This window comes from Sturnira hondurensis, unplaced genomic scaffold (assembly GCF_014824575.4).
Source record: "Sturnira hondurensis isolate 20B ecotype Veracruz unplaced genomic scaffold, ASM1482457v3 Scaffold0018805, whole genome shotgun sequence".
Classification (NCBI taxonomy): Eukaryota; Metazoa; Chordata; class Mammalia; order Chiroptera; family Phyllostomidae; genus Sturnira; species Sturnira hondurensis.
The window spans coordinates 1,886,670-1,904,168 of NW_028091436.1; the positions used below are offsets into that span (position 1 = coordinate 1,886,670).

At 64.5% G+C, this 17,499-nt stretch overlaps 1 protein-coding gene across 5 annotated transcripts in view; it reads left to right on the forward strand.

The window, feature by feature from the left end:
- The window catches only part of NAV1 (neuron navigator 1), a 133,722-nt gene that overhangs the window by 17,556 nt on the left and 98,667 nt on the right, over positions 1-17,499 (forward strand). For all 5 annotated transcript variants that reach the window (XM_037070563.1, XM_037070565.1, XM_037070567.1 and 2 more), the window contains exon 2: positions 14,896-15,625. In XM_037070563.1, coding sequence (XP_036926458.1) covers positions 14,937-15,625 — 689 coding nt within the window. In that variant the 5' untranslated portion in view covers positions 14,896-14,936. The remainder of the gene's footprint in view (positions 1-14,895; positions 15,626-17,499) is intronic.

Sequence of the window (17,499 nt, forward strand, 5' to 3'; positions counted from 1 at the left end):
GGCCGGTCTCTGAGGAAGTTGTCGGGCCATCGCAGGCGAGGGAGGCCAGCAGCAGGTGTTCGCTGTGGCTCACGTGAGGCTGACCCCAGACTGCCGTGGTGGAGAGGGCTGGGGGGTCAGGATGGAGGGGGAGTCCAGAGGCAGGGCTCCCAGGAGGGAGTGGGTGGGGGCGAGGGCGTAGCTGGGCCCCCTGGCTCCATGGCCCCAGTGGAGAGCAGGAGGGTCGGGTTTGGAGACTGGAAGGGAGAAGGGGTGACCCAGTCTCAGACGGGGGTCCCGGCGTCTGAACAGCCCTGGTGGGGGGATGTCAGGTGGGCAGATGTCTCCGCGGAGACATTAGGGGACAGGGACAGGGCTGGACGTCATCACGTAGGACCGGTTGTTAGAACCACGGGGAATTAAGAAGACGGAGACACGGAGGGAGCTGGAAGGGCGGGCGAAGCCGCCGTGAGTCCTCGGTCCATCTCATAGGTCCTGCTTCGTGTTTGTAAGAGAGGAGACCACATGGGCCCATGCGCACGCTGGGAGCCAGGGGAGCAGGCCACCCCTGCTCCTCCTCGGGGACAGAGAAACCTGCAGCCACCAGGGGCTGGTCTGCCGGTGCCTCCTGTTGGCACCAGTTGGCCAGAGCGCAGGCCCCTGGGATGAGCTGTGCGTGGGGAGGGGACAGGAGAGCCACTGGGGCCGAGGGGCAGGGCACCTGCACTGGGGTAGTTGCACAGCTGGGGACTCAGGGGAAGTACTGGGGGCCAGTCGGACCCCAGCCCCAGTTTCCCGACTAGAGAGCCGGTGACACAGGCCCAGGGCCACACCCGCCTTCTGAAATCCAGACCGACGCTCCTGTGGATCTGAAGCTCTTGTCCTGCTGGCCCTGCATGTCCCTGGATGCGTACCCTGTCACACCTCTGAGACGGAGGCCTGAGGCCGAGTCAGCCTGGGCGCTGACAGCCTGTGTCCCAGCTGGCCGAGCACGATGGCTCTGTGCTTCTGGGTCCAGCCTTTTGGGGGTTCCTGCCCCCTCCCCACTGAAGACTTCTTTGAGTGCTGCTCGGCGTGCTGCGTGTGTGCGTGCAGTGGCCCTTGCTCCCCAGCCTGGGGAGGGGCACGGGGGCAGGGAGAGGAGGTGGGGAAGTGGCGGGGGGCAGGGAGGGGAGGAAGCTGCAGATGTGGGGTCGGGGAGGGGGGTGGCAGCCTGGTGCCAGCTGTGCTGATTGTCAGGCCCCCAACAAGCGACCTTGTCTCTCGTCTGCACTTAGGACAGAAGCTCGTTCTCTCCCCTCTAAGGGCCTTTTCTGGAGGCTGGCACCTGCAGGCCCGGCTGGGAGGGGTTAACTCCTTCCACACTGTGGTGGGACGGAGCCTAAGAGCCAGAGACGCCGAGGAGGCAGCCGGGTGCTGGGCGGCCTCAGGCCCGGATGACCCCGCCTGGGCCTTGGACAGTGTTTCGTTCCTCTTCTGCCCAGGGAAGCCGGGCAGGGGATCAAGACACCGCCCACCTCGTCCACCTTCTCGAAGGATGGAAGGAACTCTGTCCGTGTTCAAGGCTGGCAGTGCCTCCAGGAGTTAAAATCCTGCCCAGAAAGCCCGCAAACCTTGGACAGCCACAGTGCCCTCCTGGAGGCGAGGGGGCCTGCAGAGGGGCTGGGTCGTGGGTTTGCAGCCCTGCCTGGCCTCGGTGGTGTGTCCTCGGGGGTCCTTGGCGTGCCCTTCGTCCCCACCTCTGGGCAGTGAGCAGGTCTGCCCGGGCCGTGTCCAGATCCTTCCCAGCGGGAAGTGCGTTTCCTGTGGGGACACCTGGGTGCACACTGGAGGACAAGGAAGGAAACTAGTTCCCTGAACTCTGCTGCCTCCAGGGTCTTCCAAGTCCGTCTCCGTGGTCAGTGAGATGTCCGCGGCCAAAGGGCCCCCATGTGGGGGCCTCTGGGTTCTAGTCCATGTTGACGAGGCTGCAAAGCCACCTCTTTATATGACACCTTGTTCCGGGGCTGCCCATTGAGGGGGCCCCTTACAGGACCAAGGAGAACACAGAGTGGCCAGCCACCTAGGTGAGGACACGACCCCAGAGTCCCAGTGAGCTTCTGACGGGCAGGGACGCCTGGGGCTCCAACCAGCCCACCTGCCGCCGGTGTTTCCGTTGCTTGGCTCTTGTTTGGTTCTTCTGGGCAGAATGTGCTTGGATAGACCCCCCCAGGACAGGACTGGGGGCCCCCCGGGGCTCAGTGCACCAGCCCCTCTATGAGACAAAGCTCTCCAAGGCTCCTCTCTGATCTCTGTCTCACTCCCAGAACCATGGGTTCCAGGGAGAGAAGGGGCAGAGGAGGCAGCTCGGACAGTGGTCACCCCTTTGCAGCGAGGGACGGAGGGAGAGGGCCGTTTGCTCAACGCCTCGCCTCGGAGTCAGCCCAGCCCGGCCCCTCGCACTTGGCCGAAGGAGGGAGGGTAAGGGAGCTGGGGGGGTGGACTGGGATGTGTGTGTATGCAAATGTATGCAGATGTATGCAGATCGCTGCAGCACTGCAGCTGGCTCTGGGAGGAAGGGAGGGAGAGCCAGCCCCACCCTGATCACATCCCAGGGGTACGGCCTCCTCGGGCCTCTGACCCCTCCGGAGCACTTCCTTCTCAGTCCCCACCCCCACAGGAAGTCCGGGAATGTGAGAAAGCTGAGTCACCAGGCCCCCACGCTGCGCACGACAGCACCTGAGAACCACAGCGCCTGGCCTCCGTCCCCTGAGTGCCAGGTCGCATGTCCTGCTCAGCCCAGAGAGGGAAGTGCCACCCTCCTGTCAGGGCCGCCAGGCTCGGGGCCTGGGGCCGTGTCAGGCTAAGCAGTGGGGGACAGGCTGTGACCGAGTCCCCCCACCCCCTCTGTACCCCAATCCCTGCACAGCTCCTGGGGCAGGGATGGCCCAGGTGTGGGAATCAGGACCCAAACTCTTGGTTTGGCCTCTAATGTTGAAAATCACCACGTGCCGTCCCCTCATGGCCTTTGCTGTTTCCGCTCCCACATGCACCCCCTCCTCTGCCACTGAGACTCCCTGGGGAACAGGGGACAGCGCAGTCCCCACCAAGTGTGAAGGACAGGCTGGAAGGACCAGCAGAATTAAACCAGTGCCCCCAGCCTGGAGTCCGGAGGGCACCCGGCCCAACCCTGCCGTGGGTTGCTCAGAAACCAGGCTCAGGGGCAGACAGGACTCCCCGAGGCCACAGAGCTGGGTGGTGGTGCTGGGGTGAGCGCTGGGGTCCCCCGATTTCTGGGCTGGCGCTCTGCAGGCCACAGCTTGCTCAGTTCTACTATGGAAGGGTTTGGGGGGAGGCGCTGGACAGTGAGTCGGGCTCATGGTGGAGAGATAGGGCCTGACCCCGGAGGCTTCCTGGAGGAGGGGGCGTGGGGGCTGTGTCCCTCAGGAGGAGTGGCAGGGAGGGCGTAGCCACTGGGACCTGGTGGGGAGCGTGAGGGAGGCGCAAACGCCAGCCCTGTGGCCGGGTGGCAGCGTGGAGGCTCCCACAGGACGGGGCAGGGGGCACCACGGCCAGCAGGATGGGGGGCCAGCCGTACCTCGAAGCCCCCAGCTCTGCTTTCAGACCAGAGTTAGTCCAGCAGGGACCGAGGTTTCATGGGTGGCCCTCGGCTGCCCCCCCGCCCCAGATCCTGCCATCCAAGCCTGGGACTGTGTCCCCTCCTGGTCACATCGTCCCCCCTCTTCCTGGCTGGGCCTCTGCAGACTCTGTTTCTGTGCACGGCGTGGGCGGGGGGGCCGGGGGCAGCCTCCCAGGCAGGGCGCGGTGGGAAGGCCGCACCAGCCTGGGGGCCCTGACGCCTGGGAGCTGGGAGCTGTCCAGCACAGGAACCTGCTGAAACCAGCCGGGCCTGAGGCTGCCTCTGGGGACATGGGTGGCAGCTGTCCCCAGGTGCCCTCTGTGCTCCTGGCATGGAGAGACCAGCTGAGAGGGGCAGACCCAAGCCTGGGGTGGGGGGGGGGCCCCAAGTCTGTTTCTGGCCTCCACACACCTGGCCCCGCCTCTCCAGACCTTAGGGGCCTCTGGCCACCAGAGGCAGGGACGGGACAGGTGGGGGCTGTGGGGCCGCTGCACAGGCACAGTCATTGTGAGTGGGTGGGCCTGGGAGGCCCTCTCACCTGGGGAGGAGTTCCAGCCCGCTGACCTGGGCAGCACCCCCATGCCCCCTCAGTGGTCACTGTGCACCAGCCACCAGCATGTCCCTCCTGCCGCCCAGGCCACGTCCTTCCCGACCAGCATTCTCCTCCAAGGTGTTAGCTCACTGGTCCAGCTTCCTGGAGGCCCTGTCCCCAGCAGCCAGGGCCTCGCTGGCATCAGATGTACTGACAGGCACGCAAAGGAAACCTAAGCCAGGCCCACCCGCTCCTGGGTGTGGGACTCAGACAGGTGCCCGTCCTGCCCCACCCCCCTGCCCTGGGCAGAGGCCCGGCTTCCCCCTCCCACCCTCCGGAAGCTCTGCCCAGCCTTCCACCTGCTTCCTGTTTAGTGTGGACGCTTCCTGGCCTACTTCCTGGCCAGCTGTGGCTCATTTCCTCCTCCTCTGCATCTCCTGGTGTGCCACCTCCTGCCTGCCCACACCTCACCCCCACCCACCCTTCACCCCTGCAGGGCGCCAGGCCTTAGGACGGCTCAGCATTCACGGAGCGTCTGAGACCCGTCAGACACCGTAGCGGGTGCCGGGGGTCCAGGCTCAGGGCCACTTGGGAGCGTGGCCGAGGAGACCTGGAGCCTGGGAAGCCAGAGTTGCAGGTGCTTGGGGGCCACTTGGCTCCGCACGGAGATCAGGGAGGCCTTCCAGGAGGAGGTGGACTAGAAACTAAGTAGAAAGAAAAGCTTGATGCTGCCAGTGTGCAGACCCCCCGAGAAGCTGTTTGGTGACACCCGAGGCAGGGGGGAGCCTCCTGCAGGAGGGTCTCCGGGGCACTCGAGAAGCCTGATTTCATTACATGGGGGAGTCACGGTCAGACCTCAGTCTGGCCAGGGCCTCGGGCCTCCGTGCAGAAACACTGTGTGGGGCTGGCCGGCATGGGCCCTGGAAAGCAGCTGAGGAGAAACAGGGAGGGCGGGACTGTGCTGGGCGCTCAGGAGCAAGGCGGGGCCACAGGTCTGAGGGGACACGGGGCCCGGAATCTGGGACGGGCTTCCGGCCAGCCAGTGGCTTTGAGATCCAGACAACCTTTCGCCCTCTCTGAACCTCGCTTCACCGTGCATCTATGCTGCCCCCTGTAGTGCCCCCTGTAGCGGAAGGAGCAGGGCGGATGGCAGGGAGGCGGCAGTGGGGACAGTCACCACTTCGTCCTGTCGTGACCGTCAGGGCCTGCTGGGGCTGCAGCCTCATGCCAATTCTTCGGCTCTGGGATGAGGCCCTGGCGGGAGGTGCTGTCTCGTTCTGTGGCGGATCCTGGAGCTGGCAGGGCCCTGCTGAGGACATGGAATCTCGGCACCTCCCCTGGGCAGGTGGGGCGTCGGAGTCAGGAGGCACCCACCTTCCGGAAAACATTTCTGGAAGCTCTGGTGGGGCCCGATCTGGGGGTGTCTGCCTGCCAGCCTCCCCGCCTGGGCTGGGCCAGGCCAGGGTGGACCCCACCGCATCGGTACCCACCGCAGCGGCACCCACCGAGGAGGGCCCTCCTGGCTCCCACGCCCCGGTTCCTCGCCTGTCCTTTCCTGTTTCCATCCCAACCCTTCCGGCTGGAAGGGGGCTTCTTCCTCCAAGGCCTGTTTTCATGGGGACAGAGACCAAAGGCCTCATCTTACCTGCAGAGCCCTCGGGCCTGCCTCCCCTTGACCTGTGCTGTGGGATGGGCCTCCGGTTCACCACCCTCTCGCTGGCCAGGACTCCTCCCTGCACCCCGACCCTGGGTGTCCTTCCTTGTCCCCCTCAAGGGCGGCAGAGCACAGAGCAAGTCGACAGGGAGTAGACCTCTGGCGGCTCCGCATTTGTGGCCATTTGTGGTGGCCAGCCAGCCAGTGTGGGGCCTATGGCTCTGACGCCGCCTTCTGGGGGCGTCTCTCCCCGATCTGCACCCCCAGGACACCAGGCAGGGGCCTTGCCTGCTCTGAGGCTCCGTCAGTGCCGCTCAGCTCACGTAACTGTTCTAAAAGCAGCTCAGGGACCGGGAGGAGGGGAAGGTGTCTGTCATAAACAGGGAGGGCCACTTAGTGGTTTTTAAGCGACAGAGTCACCTCCAGGGAGAGCTTGAGAGGGGAAAAATAGCACTTTATTTGGAAACAATTCTGCTGAGATGCGTTCTCATCTCAGCCTCGCTTTCTCTGCCCTCCGAGACACATGCTGGGTGCTGTGACGTCACCAGCCCGCTCCCGCCTGAGCCGGGGGCAGCCGAGGCCAGGTGGTCTGTCCTGGGGGGGAGGGCCCAGCGCAGGGCTCATTCTCCAGGCTCCTGGGGACAGAGGCCCCATGGTCGTCCCCAAAAGCCTTCGTAGCGCCGAGTGGGCTCCTGGGGGAGGGGCCCGGAGGCTGGAGCAGGGTCCTCCGGAGTGTCTCCGAGGAGGCTGTCTCTTCCCTTTATTCCTGCCACTCAAGGACACCCAGGCACGTGGGGCGAGGTGTGGTGGAGACAGGATCAGATCCCGAAACGGCGGAAGGGGGCCAGTGAGACCTGGTGACACTGACCCCTCATGCTGCCCCTCAGGCTGTGGCCTGTCCGGCCGGACGTGCTGGGGCCAGTTCCTTCGTTCGCACAGAGGCGCTGACGTTCCTGAAACTGCAGTGTCGGGGGAGCAGGGAGGGTGCAGCGGGATGTGGTGCTATCTTCTCAGCTTTGCTGTACATCTAAAATAACTCGAAAACAGAAACTTTGGTTTTTTTTTAAGCTGAAAGGAGGAACACAAAGCAGAGACGAGTCAGGAACCTTGAGAACAGCGAGGCTGACACACTCGGGGGCCTGGTCCCCAATCCGGGCCCGCAGAGCGCCCCCCCCGCAGGGAGAGCCCAGGGGTCCCATCCCTCCCGGGTCAGCAGCCCCATCCCCTGACGGGTCCCTGTCTGCGTCTGGCTCTGGAGCCTCATCCCCTGCCTCCCGGGGGTGCCCCTCCTCAGGCCTCTGTGGAAACCGCTCTGGAAGCCTGCTTCTCTCTGTTCCCCTTTCGGGACGGAGTGAAGGCCCCGTAGTCACCGTCCCTCGTGGCTCCGGGAAGTGACCCAGGTGGAGGGGCCTTCAGAGTGTTTTTATCATGGTTTAGATAAGATCTGACACAGAAAGCCGGGACTTAAAGGAGGTGAACTTGAAGGTTGTCCAAGCAGGGGAGCCCCCGCCCCAGCGCCCCTTTCCACCAATCAGCTCTTTGGGGCTCACGAAGCCCCGCCCAGCTCCCCGTTATCACCCCACCCCAGCACCTCAAGATGAGCCCATCTCTGTGTGCCACCCGCACAGGAGGGAATGGTTTTCCGAAGTCCAAGGGCCCCGAATTAAAACTACACACCAGCAATCCACATCCATCAGGAGTGTCGGGGGTGGGGGCTGCTGTCTCACCCACTCACTGTCAAGGTTGCCCCCGCCCCTGCCTGGCTCGCCTAAACCTCTCCAGCCGCTGTTAGGAGGCAAGTCGCACTTCCTCCCAGAGCCGGACGAGAACTGGGCTCCCTTGGGCCTCGAGGAACCCTGTGTTCTCCGAGCTGCAGCCAGCTCTTCGCCGCCGCGCCTGTCACCCAGATCGGGCTGCCGCAGAGCCCAGCCTTCTGGGCCCCGGAGAACAGGTCCCTGGGCAGGGCTCTCAAGGCCAGTGGCTCCCCAGAGGTGGCCGTCACATTCCTGGTGGCTGTCCCTGTCCCACAGCCCCACTCACGCCGCTCCCTCCTGCGAGCTGGGCTCGGGCCAAGCCGGATGGTCCCGGCTCCCTGGACATCTGCTCACGTTGTTAGAAATGTCAGCTGTAAAACTGCCGCTGGTTTGGAGTGTGCGGGGCCAGCGCTGGGGTGTCGCAGGGTGACACAGGGTCTGCCTGAGTCCCTGCCCTCCGCCGTCTCCCAGTCCCCGAGGAAATCTCCAGTGGGGAGACCTTCCCAGCCAGTTACACGGCTCTGGAGACAGACCCAGGACTCGACTGAAAACTGCAGCAGGGTAGGGGCAGGCTGGTCGGCGGGGACCGTCCCCTGGACTCTCCGGGTCCCGAGGGACTTAAGGTGTCTCTCTCCTGAGTTTGCCGAAGCCCCACCTGTCCCGGTGACTCTGGCAGGGTCCCTGCATGGCGTGGCTGCCCGGCCGTGCAGGGCACAGAGAGGGTGGTCGGTGCTGTGCACTCCTGCCTTTCGCTTCTCGTGACGAAGTCCTCATTTTGGCAGAACTACATCTTCGCTGCGCCCGAGTCATTCTCTCTCTCTCCATATGGGCCTCCTCCAGAGTCACACGTGGGTGCGGGGAGGGCACCCTGGCCTTGCCAGACTCGCCCCTTCCTTGGAGGACGATCGGGAGGTGCCCGAGGGGCAGCACCCACAATGGTGCTCAGGGTGTGATGACTGGGACGGGACCCTGCTGGTCAGTAGTGACACTCAGGGGGAGAGATTAGGGTCCCCACATTACAGACACGCCCGGAGACCTGGCGAGGCCCAGGCAGCGGGAACAGGGCTCCTCCCCATCCGCCACGTGGCCTGTCACCTCTGGCCATCACCGTGGTGATTAGGGCCACACCGAAGGCTGATGGCCGAGACCACCTGTCCACCTCTCCCTGGGCTGGGCGCCCACCCTGCTCCTCACAGAGAGACGCATGCCACGCCCCCACCTTACAGAGGGGAAACCGGAGCTCCAGGGGATGTCGCAGGGTGGGGCCCCTCATGGGGGGGGGCTCTTTCCCCTCTGCCATCATCCCGCAGACTCCTCCCGGTCTGCTGCCCACAGCCTCTCCCTGTCTGACCTGCTCTGCTCTGCTGCTCTGTAAACACAGCTATGAAAACAGGCCTGTGTGTTTGTTTTGGGTTTTCACTGAGGGCGTCGCAGCAGGTACCCGGCGCCCAGCCCTGCGCCTCCCTCCTCCGGTTCTAGTTTGCTTTCCTCCTCTCGGGTCTCTGCCGGTCCCCTGGCCTGTCCCCCGAGGGTGTTCCTCCTTCCCTTCCTCATCCTTGCCGCTCCTTCAGCCCTCGGCAGCCAATCCTGTGCCTCAGGCATCTCGTTGCCAGGCAACAGGCTTCCTACCTGCCCCATTGTGTTAGCGTCTCCATGACAACAGGTACTGCCGAAAGAGAAGGGGGGAAAGTTCGGTGGTGGTAGGAAGGGGGGAGATACAGTGTGTTTGAGGACACGGCGCCGTTCTCCCATCAGCCACCCGCATGCTCTTCTGGTACCCAGGGGCTTCGTGAATCGCCTAAACCGAGCTCAGGAGACAGCAAGTCAGAGGGGTTGCAGTCTGCCTGTAAGGACAGAGGTTCTGGCTTGGGGACATTCCTGCCAGGACCACGGGCGAGGGCCACGGGCATTTCTGTTCAGATAAAGTGGGACCCGGCCACTTGTCAGTTTCCATGGGAAAGTTCCAGAAGGCAGTGGACGAGGGAGGATTTTTCCATGGTGACCCCAGCTTGGGAATGGAGAGCGTTTTCCAGTGGGACATGGGGAGGGGTGTGTCCCAGCTGGGCCCAGTCTGAACCAGGCAGCATCGGGGAAGGGCTAAGGCCACGGGCAGGGGAGGGGGGTGGGGACGTCCAGCAGAGGACCCTTGGGGGTGAGTGACCCTGCGAGATTTCCCCAGTCTGCCGGCTGCGGGTGGCGGCTGTCTCTGCCCTGCACGTAGCCTTCCTGCTCCCGAGGCCTGGAGGGCGCCTGAGGGGGCAAGAGGGAAGGGGCCCCAATGGCAGGTGGCTCTTCCAGCGACAGCCCCTGAGGGTCCGGCAGGTGTTCACGGTGGGGGGGGCCTGCAGGGCTCCCCCAGGATGAGGAAATTGGAGGAAGGTCTCAGAAAAAACGAAGGCCTGATAAAGGGAAGAAACCTAATGGATAAGCCCCTGGGAGCCATGTATCTGGACGTGCCGCTGGGGACCGACGGGGACCCTGAAAAGGCCTCGTGCTGGAAGCCCTTCTCCTGGGGCACAGCAGGGCCTCGGGGCTGTTTCACGACCACCAACGCCGCCTCCCACCTCCTGCCGCCCACACATTCGGAGTCTTTGGTGAAGGTCAAGGTCATGGCCCGTGGAGCCAGCCTGCTGCTGCACTGACGTGGCAGGCGGTGGGTTCCGCACCTCACAGCCCAGCCTCATGGGCGGGCTTGCAGGCAGACCCAGAGGCCAGCGCTTTGGGACTCGGGGCCGGGCCGGTCCAGGCAGGGCCCCAGGCCACACGCTGCCAGTGTGCGCTGCCCAGAGCCCCCTGACCCCGCCCGCCCCAACCCAGCAACCCTGGACTTGGGGGCTTAGGAAGTACTCTGGGCTGGTGGAGCAACCCCTCCTCCCTCCGCCTGGCTGGGGAAGCATCCGGGAAGAGCAGGGGAGGACTGAGGTTGGGGAGAAAAGTAATAATAACGTGTGAGGGGGATGTGGCTGACAGGGCAGCTGGGAGGCTGGTCACACGGCCAGCTGCCTGGGTGTCTACGCAGGCTCTGGTTTCTCCCTCAGCGATGAGCCCCCACCCCCCAGGCTCCTCTGGCTCCTGCCCCGCCCCCACCCACCCACCAGCCCCGGGGGGCGGGGGGGGGCCGTCTGGAATCTGAGCTGTTGCTGGGGAAGCCAGACCTCTGGTAATCCCGGCCAGGAGGAAGGACCGAGGGAGCGAGAGGGGGTGATGGGAAGGACAGGCTTCGGAGCATGTCCCCAGGGGCCTGGCATTGTACCCTGTGATTTAGGTCCCGGCTCCCGTGCACCACAGGAGGGCCACCGCATGCTGGGAGCGCCCAGAGGGGTGGAGGTGTCGGGGGGCGTGGCTCGGAGGGGCCGCTGGACCACCCCGGCCCCACGCCCGGGGAGGGATTTAAACCACAATCGAGGCCAGCAGCCCCCGGTGATGGGTGGAATGGCTTTCAACCATCGATTTTCATTAGCACTGAACCATTTCTCCTGGCCAGTCAACAAGGAGCCCTGGAGACGGGCAGCGAGCTGTTTTCAGGCACCAGATCAGGGGGACAGGACCGGGCACTGACAAAGCCCAGGTCTTCAGCGGCAGGCCCCTCCCTGTGCTCCGACTTCGGGAGAAAAGCCCCAGCCCCTGCCCCCCCAGTGCAGAACCAGGGGTTCAACTTGACTCTTAGCAGGAAGACCGAGGCTTAAACAACTTCCAGCCTCGAGCGGGTGGGGGGGGGGGAGAGTTGGAGCACCCGCCCTCGTGCAGGTTGCTGGAGATCGTCGGTGTCCTGCCTGTCAGCCTGGACCCGCCAGGATGGACTTGGGGCCAGGCACGGTCCCCGGGACACAGAGTGAGGGACGGGGCGGTGCAGCATTTGGGCTGGACAGGTGGCATCTTGGCACTGGCTGGGCGACGTCCTGTCCCTGCCAGGAAACTGACCTACTTGCCGTTCGCTGCGAAGGTCAGGTCCAGTCCCAGCCTTGCCCGCAGAGCAGGTCGCCGTCTGGCCCGAGAGACAGGCTGTGCCGTTTTAAGGCCAAAGGGGCCCTGGAGGGTGTTGGCAGAGCCTGGCTCTGGGGGGGTGGGGGACAGAGATGAGCCCCACGGCTCACTTGCAGACAGTTCTAATCCCCATTCGGAGCAGGAGCCAGCCAGGCCGGCGAGGAGGACTGAATCGCCTCACTCCAGCCGGGCCCCCTGCTCACGCCCACCCCCAGGCTGGCCGCCCGTCCTGTCCTCCTCTGCCAGGGACCAAGCCTGGCTGGACGGCCTCCAGCGAGCTGCTGGAGCCCAGAACCAGGGTGACCGGCCAAGAGCTTGGGGCAGGGGACAGCTTCTAGTCCCTCTCCCCTGTGCCCCCATCTCAGACCTTCCCTCATCAGTCCTGAGAGATGGGCAGGGGTGAGAGGCCGGACCCGAAGGAGGGCGCTCACGAAGTGGCTGCTGCTGCCCTGTTCTCAGCTCTGGGGTCTCTCCACGACGCCCTGTGTTGGGGTCTTGTCAGAGGGGAAGGAGCCATGTGCACAGCAGGCCCAGGACTGGTAACTGGCTCAGGACTGCAGCCGGCTTTGCCCTGGGGGAGGGGTGAGTATGGAGGGCAGCTCTGGGTCCCGGGCCCCTGTTCCTGACGCCACACCCCCTGCGCTGGAGTCCAGACGCACTCCTTCGCCGGGCACAGCCGGCCTTCTCCTCCCCCCGGCCCGTTCGAAGCTGGCAAACAAGGCACCAGGGAAGAGAAATGAGGTGCCCCGATTTATTCAGCCCGCGATGGTCTCGGGGGACGCCGCACCCAGAGTCCCACCCCCAGACTTTCCTGTTTTGTTTTATACATTTTTCTTTCTTAGATTAAAAAAACAACGACAGTCCAACCTCTTGGTGCTGTGCGTTCCTTGTTCTGATGTTTGGAGCTGCCCACAGTCCCAGCGCACAAGCCCTGGGGGCTCCTTTCCTGCCCCGGCCGGGGAGCTGTCCCATCAGCACCACGGCGCCCCGCCCGGGGTGCCCGCCCCGCCCGCCCCGCCCCACTGCGGCCTTGGCGAGGCCTCCAGAGCCCAGAGGGACCCTGAATACAGTGCCCGCCTTCCCCCCTTAACTTCTACCCAGAGCTGAGGGAGCTGATGCTGGAGCTCCTGCCACCGTCCAAGCCGGAATGAAGTATTTATGGGCCAGAGAGACTTCCTGGCTCTGGGTGTGCAGAGCACTGAGCCAGGAGCCTGCATGTGTCCCGACGGGGCTGGAGCCAGGACGCTCCTGCCCAAAGGCTGGGAGCCTGGGAGCAGAGGGGTGCGGGGGGGGGAGGGGGGAGGCCTGGATTTGGGCTGCAGGGTGAGCCGCGGGGCAGAGCCGTCTCAGGCTTGGCTGGAGCCAGGCTGTCTGGGCCGGGCCTCCGCTCTGCTGTCCTAGAGCTGTGGGGCCAGGACCCCGTTCCTCGGCCTCTCTGTGCTTGGAGCCCCTGCCCAGGAACCCGGAACAGCAGGAATGGCACCCACACATGGGCACCCTCAGCAAATAGAGGAAAAGCACTGAGCACCCACCCGCGTCCACAGCTGTGGCCGAAACTGACACAGCACCAGACAGGAGAGCAAGAGAACAGACGGGTCCCCGAGGGAAGGGACATGCAGGTGGGGGGCGCACCCCAGGACAGGGGTCAGGGCTGTCCCCCTCAGCACCAGCCTCGCCGCTGGCTGGCCACCAACCTGCATGTCCCAGCTGGGTCTGACTGTGGCTCCTCCCCTTCCCGCGGTGTCTGCTGTACCTTCTGTTGTTGTTTTGTTTTATTTTCCCCACCCGAGGACATCGTCTCGTTGCTTTTAGAGAAGAAGGGAAAGAGGGAGGGAGAGAAACATCGATGCAGGAGAGAAGCTTTGATCGGTCACCTCCTATACGCACCCACACCCTGGCCAGGGGTCCAACCCGCAGCCTAGGCAGTTGGCCTGACTGGGGTTTGAACCCGCAACCCCTGGCTTACGGGACAGCCCTCCAACCAACTGAGCCACATCGGCCAGGACGCGGCCGTTTCCTCAGCCCCTACTGTGTGCCGGATGCTGTGCTAGGTATTCACCCTCATGCTCTTATTTAATCTCCACAAAACCCCACGGCTGCCCATTGTGGGTGAGGACCTCGGGCTCAGGAAAACTCAGTAACTGGTGTAAAGCCACGTGGTAAGAGGTAGCAGAGCCGGGACCTGAACCCTGCTCTTCTGTGTCAGAGGCTCCGCACTTTCTGCCCTCCCGAGGGTGGGCAGTGAGTGGTGTTTTCAGGCCCAGCATGGACTGTGGGGGCCACAGGCTTCTGATCCCCCCTCACACAGGAGGCGCTGGGGGGGCACCATGCAGCTCAGCCTCCAGCCTGGGCACCCAGGGCAGGGGGCAGACACGTGAAAGGGAAGGTGCTCTGTCCTTGTCACCCCAAGGACGGTCCACGATGCATCCTCGCTGTGTGCCAAGCCAGGTGTGTGTCCTGAGTCTGGGAATACCTCGGGTGGATGTGGCCCGGGGGACCTTCCTCGCCGCTCCCCCAGGCAGCTCCCTCAACCTCCTCAGCCGCGCTTTCCTAACTCGGGAACCAGGGAACCAGGGTGCCAACCGCGGCCTTGCAAGATTGTTGCAAGGATGTGAAACAATGTCTCAATGAGGATAAACGTTGTTACCGTGTCCAGGGCAGGGCTGGGCTGGGTCCCCTGAGACGGGTGCAAAGACATGAGCAATGGCCAGATGGCCTTTCCCTCTGTGCTAGCTTCCCAGTGTGGGGAGCGCTCTGCCTCTCCAGGTTCCACCTGGGACAGGGGGACTGTCACCTGGGGAGGAGGGGGAGGAGGTGCCCGCTGAGTGACCCAGCACGGGGCTGTTTTAAAGGCCTCTTCCCACCTGGCTTTTGAAAAAGTGACCGGGAGTGACAGTCGCCACTGCGCCTGCTCCATCAGCCAGTGGGGTAGAAGCAGCTGCTGGTTCTCCGCACTGTCTGGCTGGAAACCCGGCCCGTCCTAGATGTAGGGACAGACAGGGATCTGAGCCAGGGGAGCTGGGGACACAGTGAGGACAATGGCGAGTGGGCTCCTGGGGGGTCCCAGGCAGAAGCTGGGTGGGGGGTGTGGCTCCCAGGAGAGAGATTGGGGTGGGGGGCCGTGAGCAGCAGGGTCGTCCTGACCAGTGGGCAGGAACGGAGCTGGGGGAGGGAATTGACCGTGCTGGTTCAGCACTCTGGAAGCCAGGGAACACTGTCACCTGTGTCTGCCTGCCCCCCTCCCCGCACCATTCGGAGCAGGTACAGAGGCCCCCCGAGTCGGGCAGGGACCCCAGGAGCCCGGTGTCAGCCCTGTGCTGTGGTTTCCCGCCAGGGCACAGCGCCCGACGGTCGTCTCTCTCCTCTCTCCCAGGACGCGAGCCTGCCCTGCCGGCTGTGCTGACCGTGAGCAGGATGGCCAACGTGGGCTCTGCCAGCCGCCCGCACTACGGCTCTTCCATCCCGGTGCCCCGCGCTGCCTCCCAGACCCGGACCCACACCCCGGGCGCCTCGCCCCAGCTGCGCCCACGCCAGGCCGGCCTGGCCCTGAGCCCTCAGCGAGCAGCCTCCCCGAAGCTGGGCAAGGCCACGGGCCCCCCGCAGGCCTCCTCCCCAAGGGCCTCCCGGGGCAGAGGCTCCCCGAAGCCTGCCGGGGCGGTGAGGGAGTCAGCTGAAGGTGCCGACGGCCTCTCCAGCCCCCCGTGGGGCAGTCCCAGGGCACCCCCCAAAGCAGCCCCGTCCAGCCGGGCAGGGCCCAGAAGAACCGGGGAGACCCAGGGCTCGAAGGGGCGGAAGAAGGCGGCCCGGGAAGGGATTCCAGTCCGCCAGACCAGGGGCAGGAGTCCGGCCCGGACGAGTCCCCACGAAGAAACCCAAGTGCCAGAGGCTCCTGAAGGTCCAAAGCCTCCTAACTGCCCAGGAAAAGGTCAAAGAGGGAAAAACTACAAAAGCTCTGGTGTTCCCGGTTCTTCGGGGGCCTCCTCCCCGGCCTGCAGCCCTGAACAGAGCCGACGCCCTGTGCTGGCCCCGGGGCCCATCAGCTTCTCCTCCGTCCATCCGCAGGGCCCGCCCGCCACGGCCACTGTGGCCCCCTTCCAGTACAGGTGAGTGAGCAGCAGGCCCGGGGCCCCAACCTGCAGGGCCCTTGCTGGTGGGGGGCTTGGGGGCCCCTGTGTGGGGGAGAAGGTAGGTAGGGGACCCACAGAGGGCAGGCTGGGTGCCATCTTGGGGCTGGAGACATAAAACAGGAACTGAGACAAGCTCCTCCACGCTGAGGCTCCGAGCAAACCGAGGTGCAGGACGAGAGTACCCCAAAATGCCCCGTCTCCTCTCTGGGAAGGATGAGACCTGTAGTGATGTCTTTTTAAAAATATGTTATTTATTTATTTTTAAAGAGGGGCAGGGAGGGAGAAAGAAAGGGAGAGAAACATCAGTGTGTGGTTGCCTCTCACGCGCCCCCTACTGGGGACCTGGCCTGTAACCCAGGCCTGTGCCCTGACTGGGAATCGAACCTGCAACCCTTTGATTGGCAGGCCTGCACTCAATCCGCTGAGCCACACAAGCCAGGGCTGTGTTGGGATCCTGTGGAGGCTTCAGCAGCTCCTTGGGTGGGTGGGTGAGTGGGTAGGTCGGCCCAGTCTTGCCCAGCTCACCTGGGACCAGGTGTGGTACACGTCAGTGTGGTACACGTCAGTGACTGCACTGTCGTGGGCCCTGTGACTTCTGGTCGCTGCGAGCCAAATCTTAACTGCCCCTCTGTGGGGGGTCCCTCACGCGTGTGTCTGTCCATCAATCTGTCATGCATTCTCTCTCTCTCTCCACTTAGCGTGTTGCCGTATGCATGTCTGGTTTTGTGCCTGGCATTCCGAGGAGAGTATGTAGGGGTTCCAAAACGGTCGTGAGGGCCACCCGCCCTGCAGGGGGCGGTGGCCAGGCCGCTGCTCCAAGCCCCACGGTCAGCCAGCTGGCCCGTCCAGCTCTGCACAGACACAGTGCGTGGAGAGCGCAGAAAACGGGCGCCTCAGTCAGCTGTGCTTTTCCAGTAAAAACACAGCTCTGTGCTAAAAGGACCACGTCAGTCAACCGCACGTCAATTACCGAGTGTTACACAGTCCAGGAACACTTCCATGCAAACGAAACCCCTCCGGGACTCGGCCGACTCCCTGGGTCTCTTCCTGCGTGGACGTGCGAACGCACAGGTGTGCGGGGTGCGAGAGCTCTCCGCTCCTGCCCTGAACCCGGGGCCTCAGGCGGCCCAGCATCCGCGGGTGGGGGTGGGGCCACAGGAAGTGTTAACTTCCGCACCAGACGCCAACAGCGGGACAGTCCCCGGAGAGTAGAAGGTCCTCGCCTGCCGCGGTCGCTGGTGCCGGGGTCAGCGGCGAGGACACCAGCAGTCCCGTTGCGTTCTCCACGCGGCCAGGCCTCCTTTAGAGAGTTCCCGTGTGGACGCCACATTGCAAAGGGTCGTGGACGCACAAAGCTACCGTCAGGGCGAGACCGGCAGGGTGAGGAGGGACCGTGAGAGTGTCGCAGTGCCAGGATGACGAAAGTTGCCGAGCGGGCGGCTCCGGAAGAGAGCGGCCCCGCCAGGGTCTGCCAGCTGTTGGTGACTCTCTGAGACGGAGCTGGCTGGCTCTGCCGGGTGCAGCACGGAGGAGCGGAGTCGGCGGCGCGGGGCTCACCGTGAGCAGGGACAGACTGGGAGCTCGGTGGGAAGCCCTTTCCAACCAGAGAGGCTCAGAAATGACCGGCCAGTGTCCTCGGGCAGCAGTGGGCGGTCCTCCTGGGGGTCCCTACCCCCCGAAGCATCTCTCCGGCTATGCAGCCCACCCATGGTCCCTTTCCCCGAGAAGCCTGCTCTTTCTGGTGACCCTCTCCACTGACACAGTGTCTCAAGGAAGCAGAAACACATGGCGGACCCTCCCGCGCGGGGCAGGATGCCTCCCTGGCCACCCCATGGCCCTCCCCCACACGA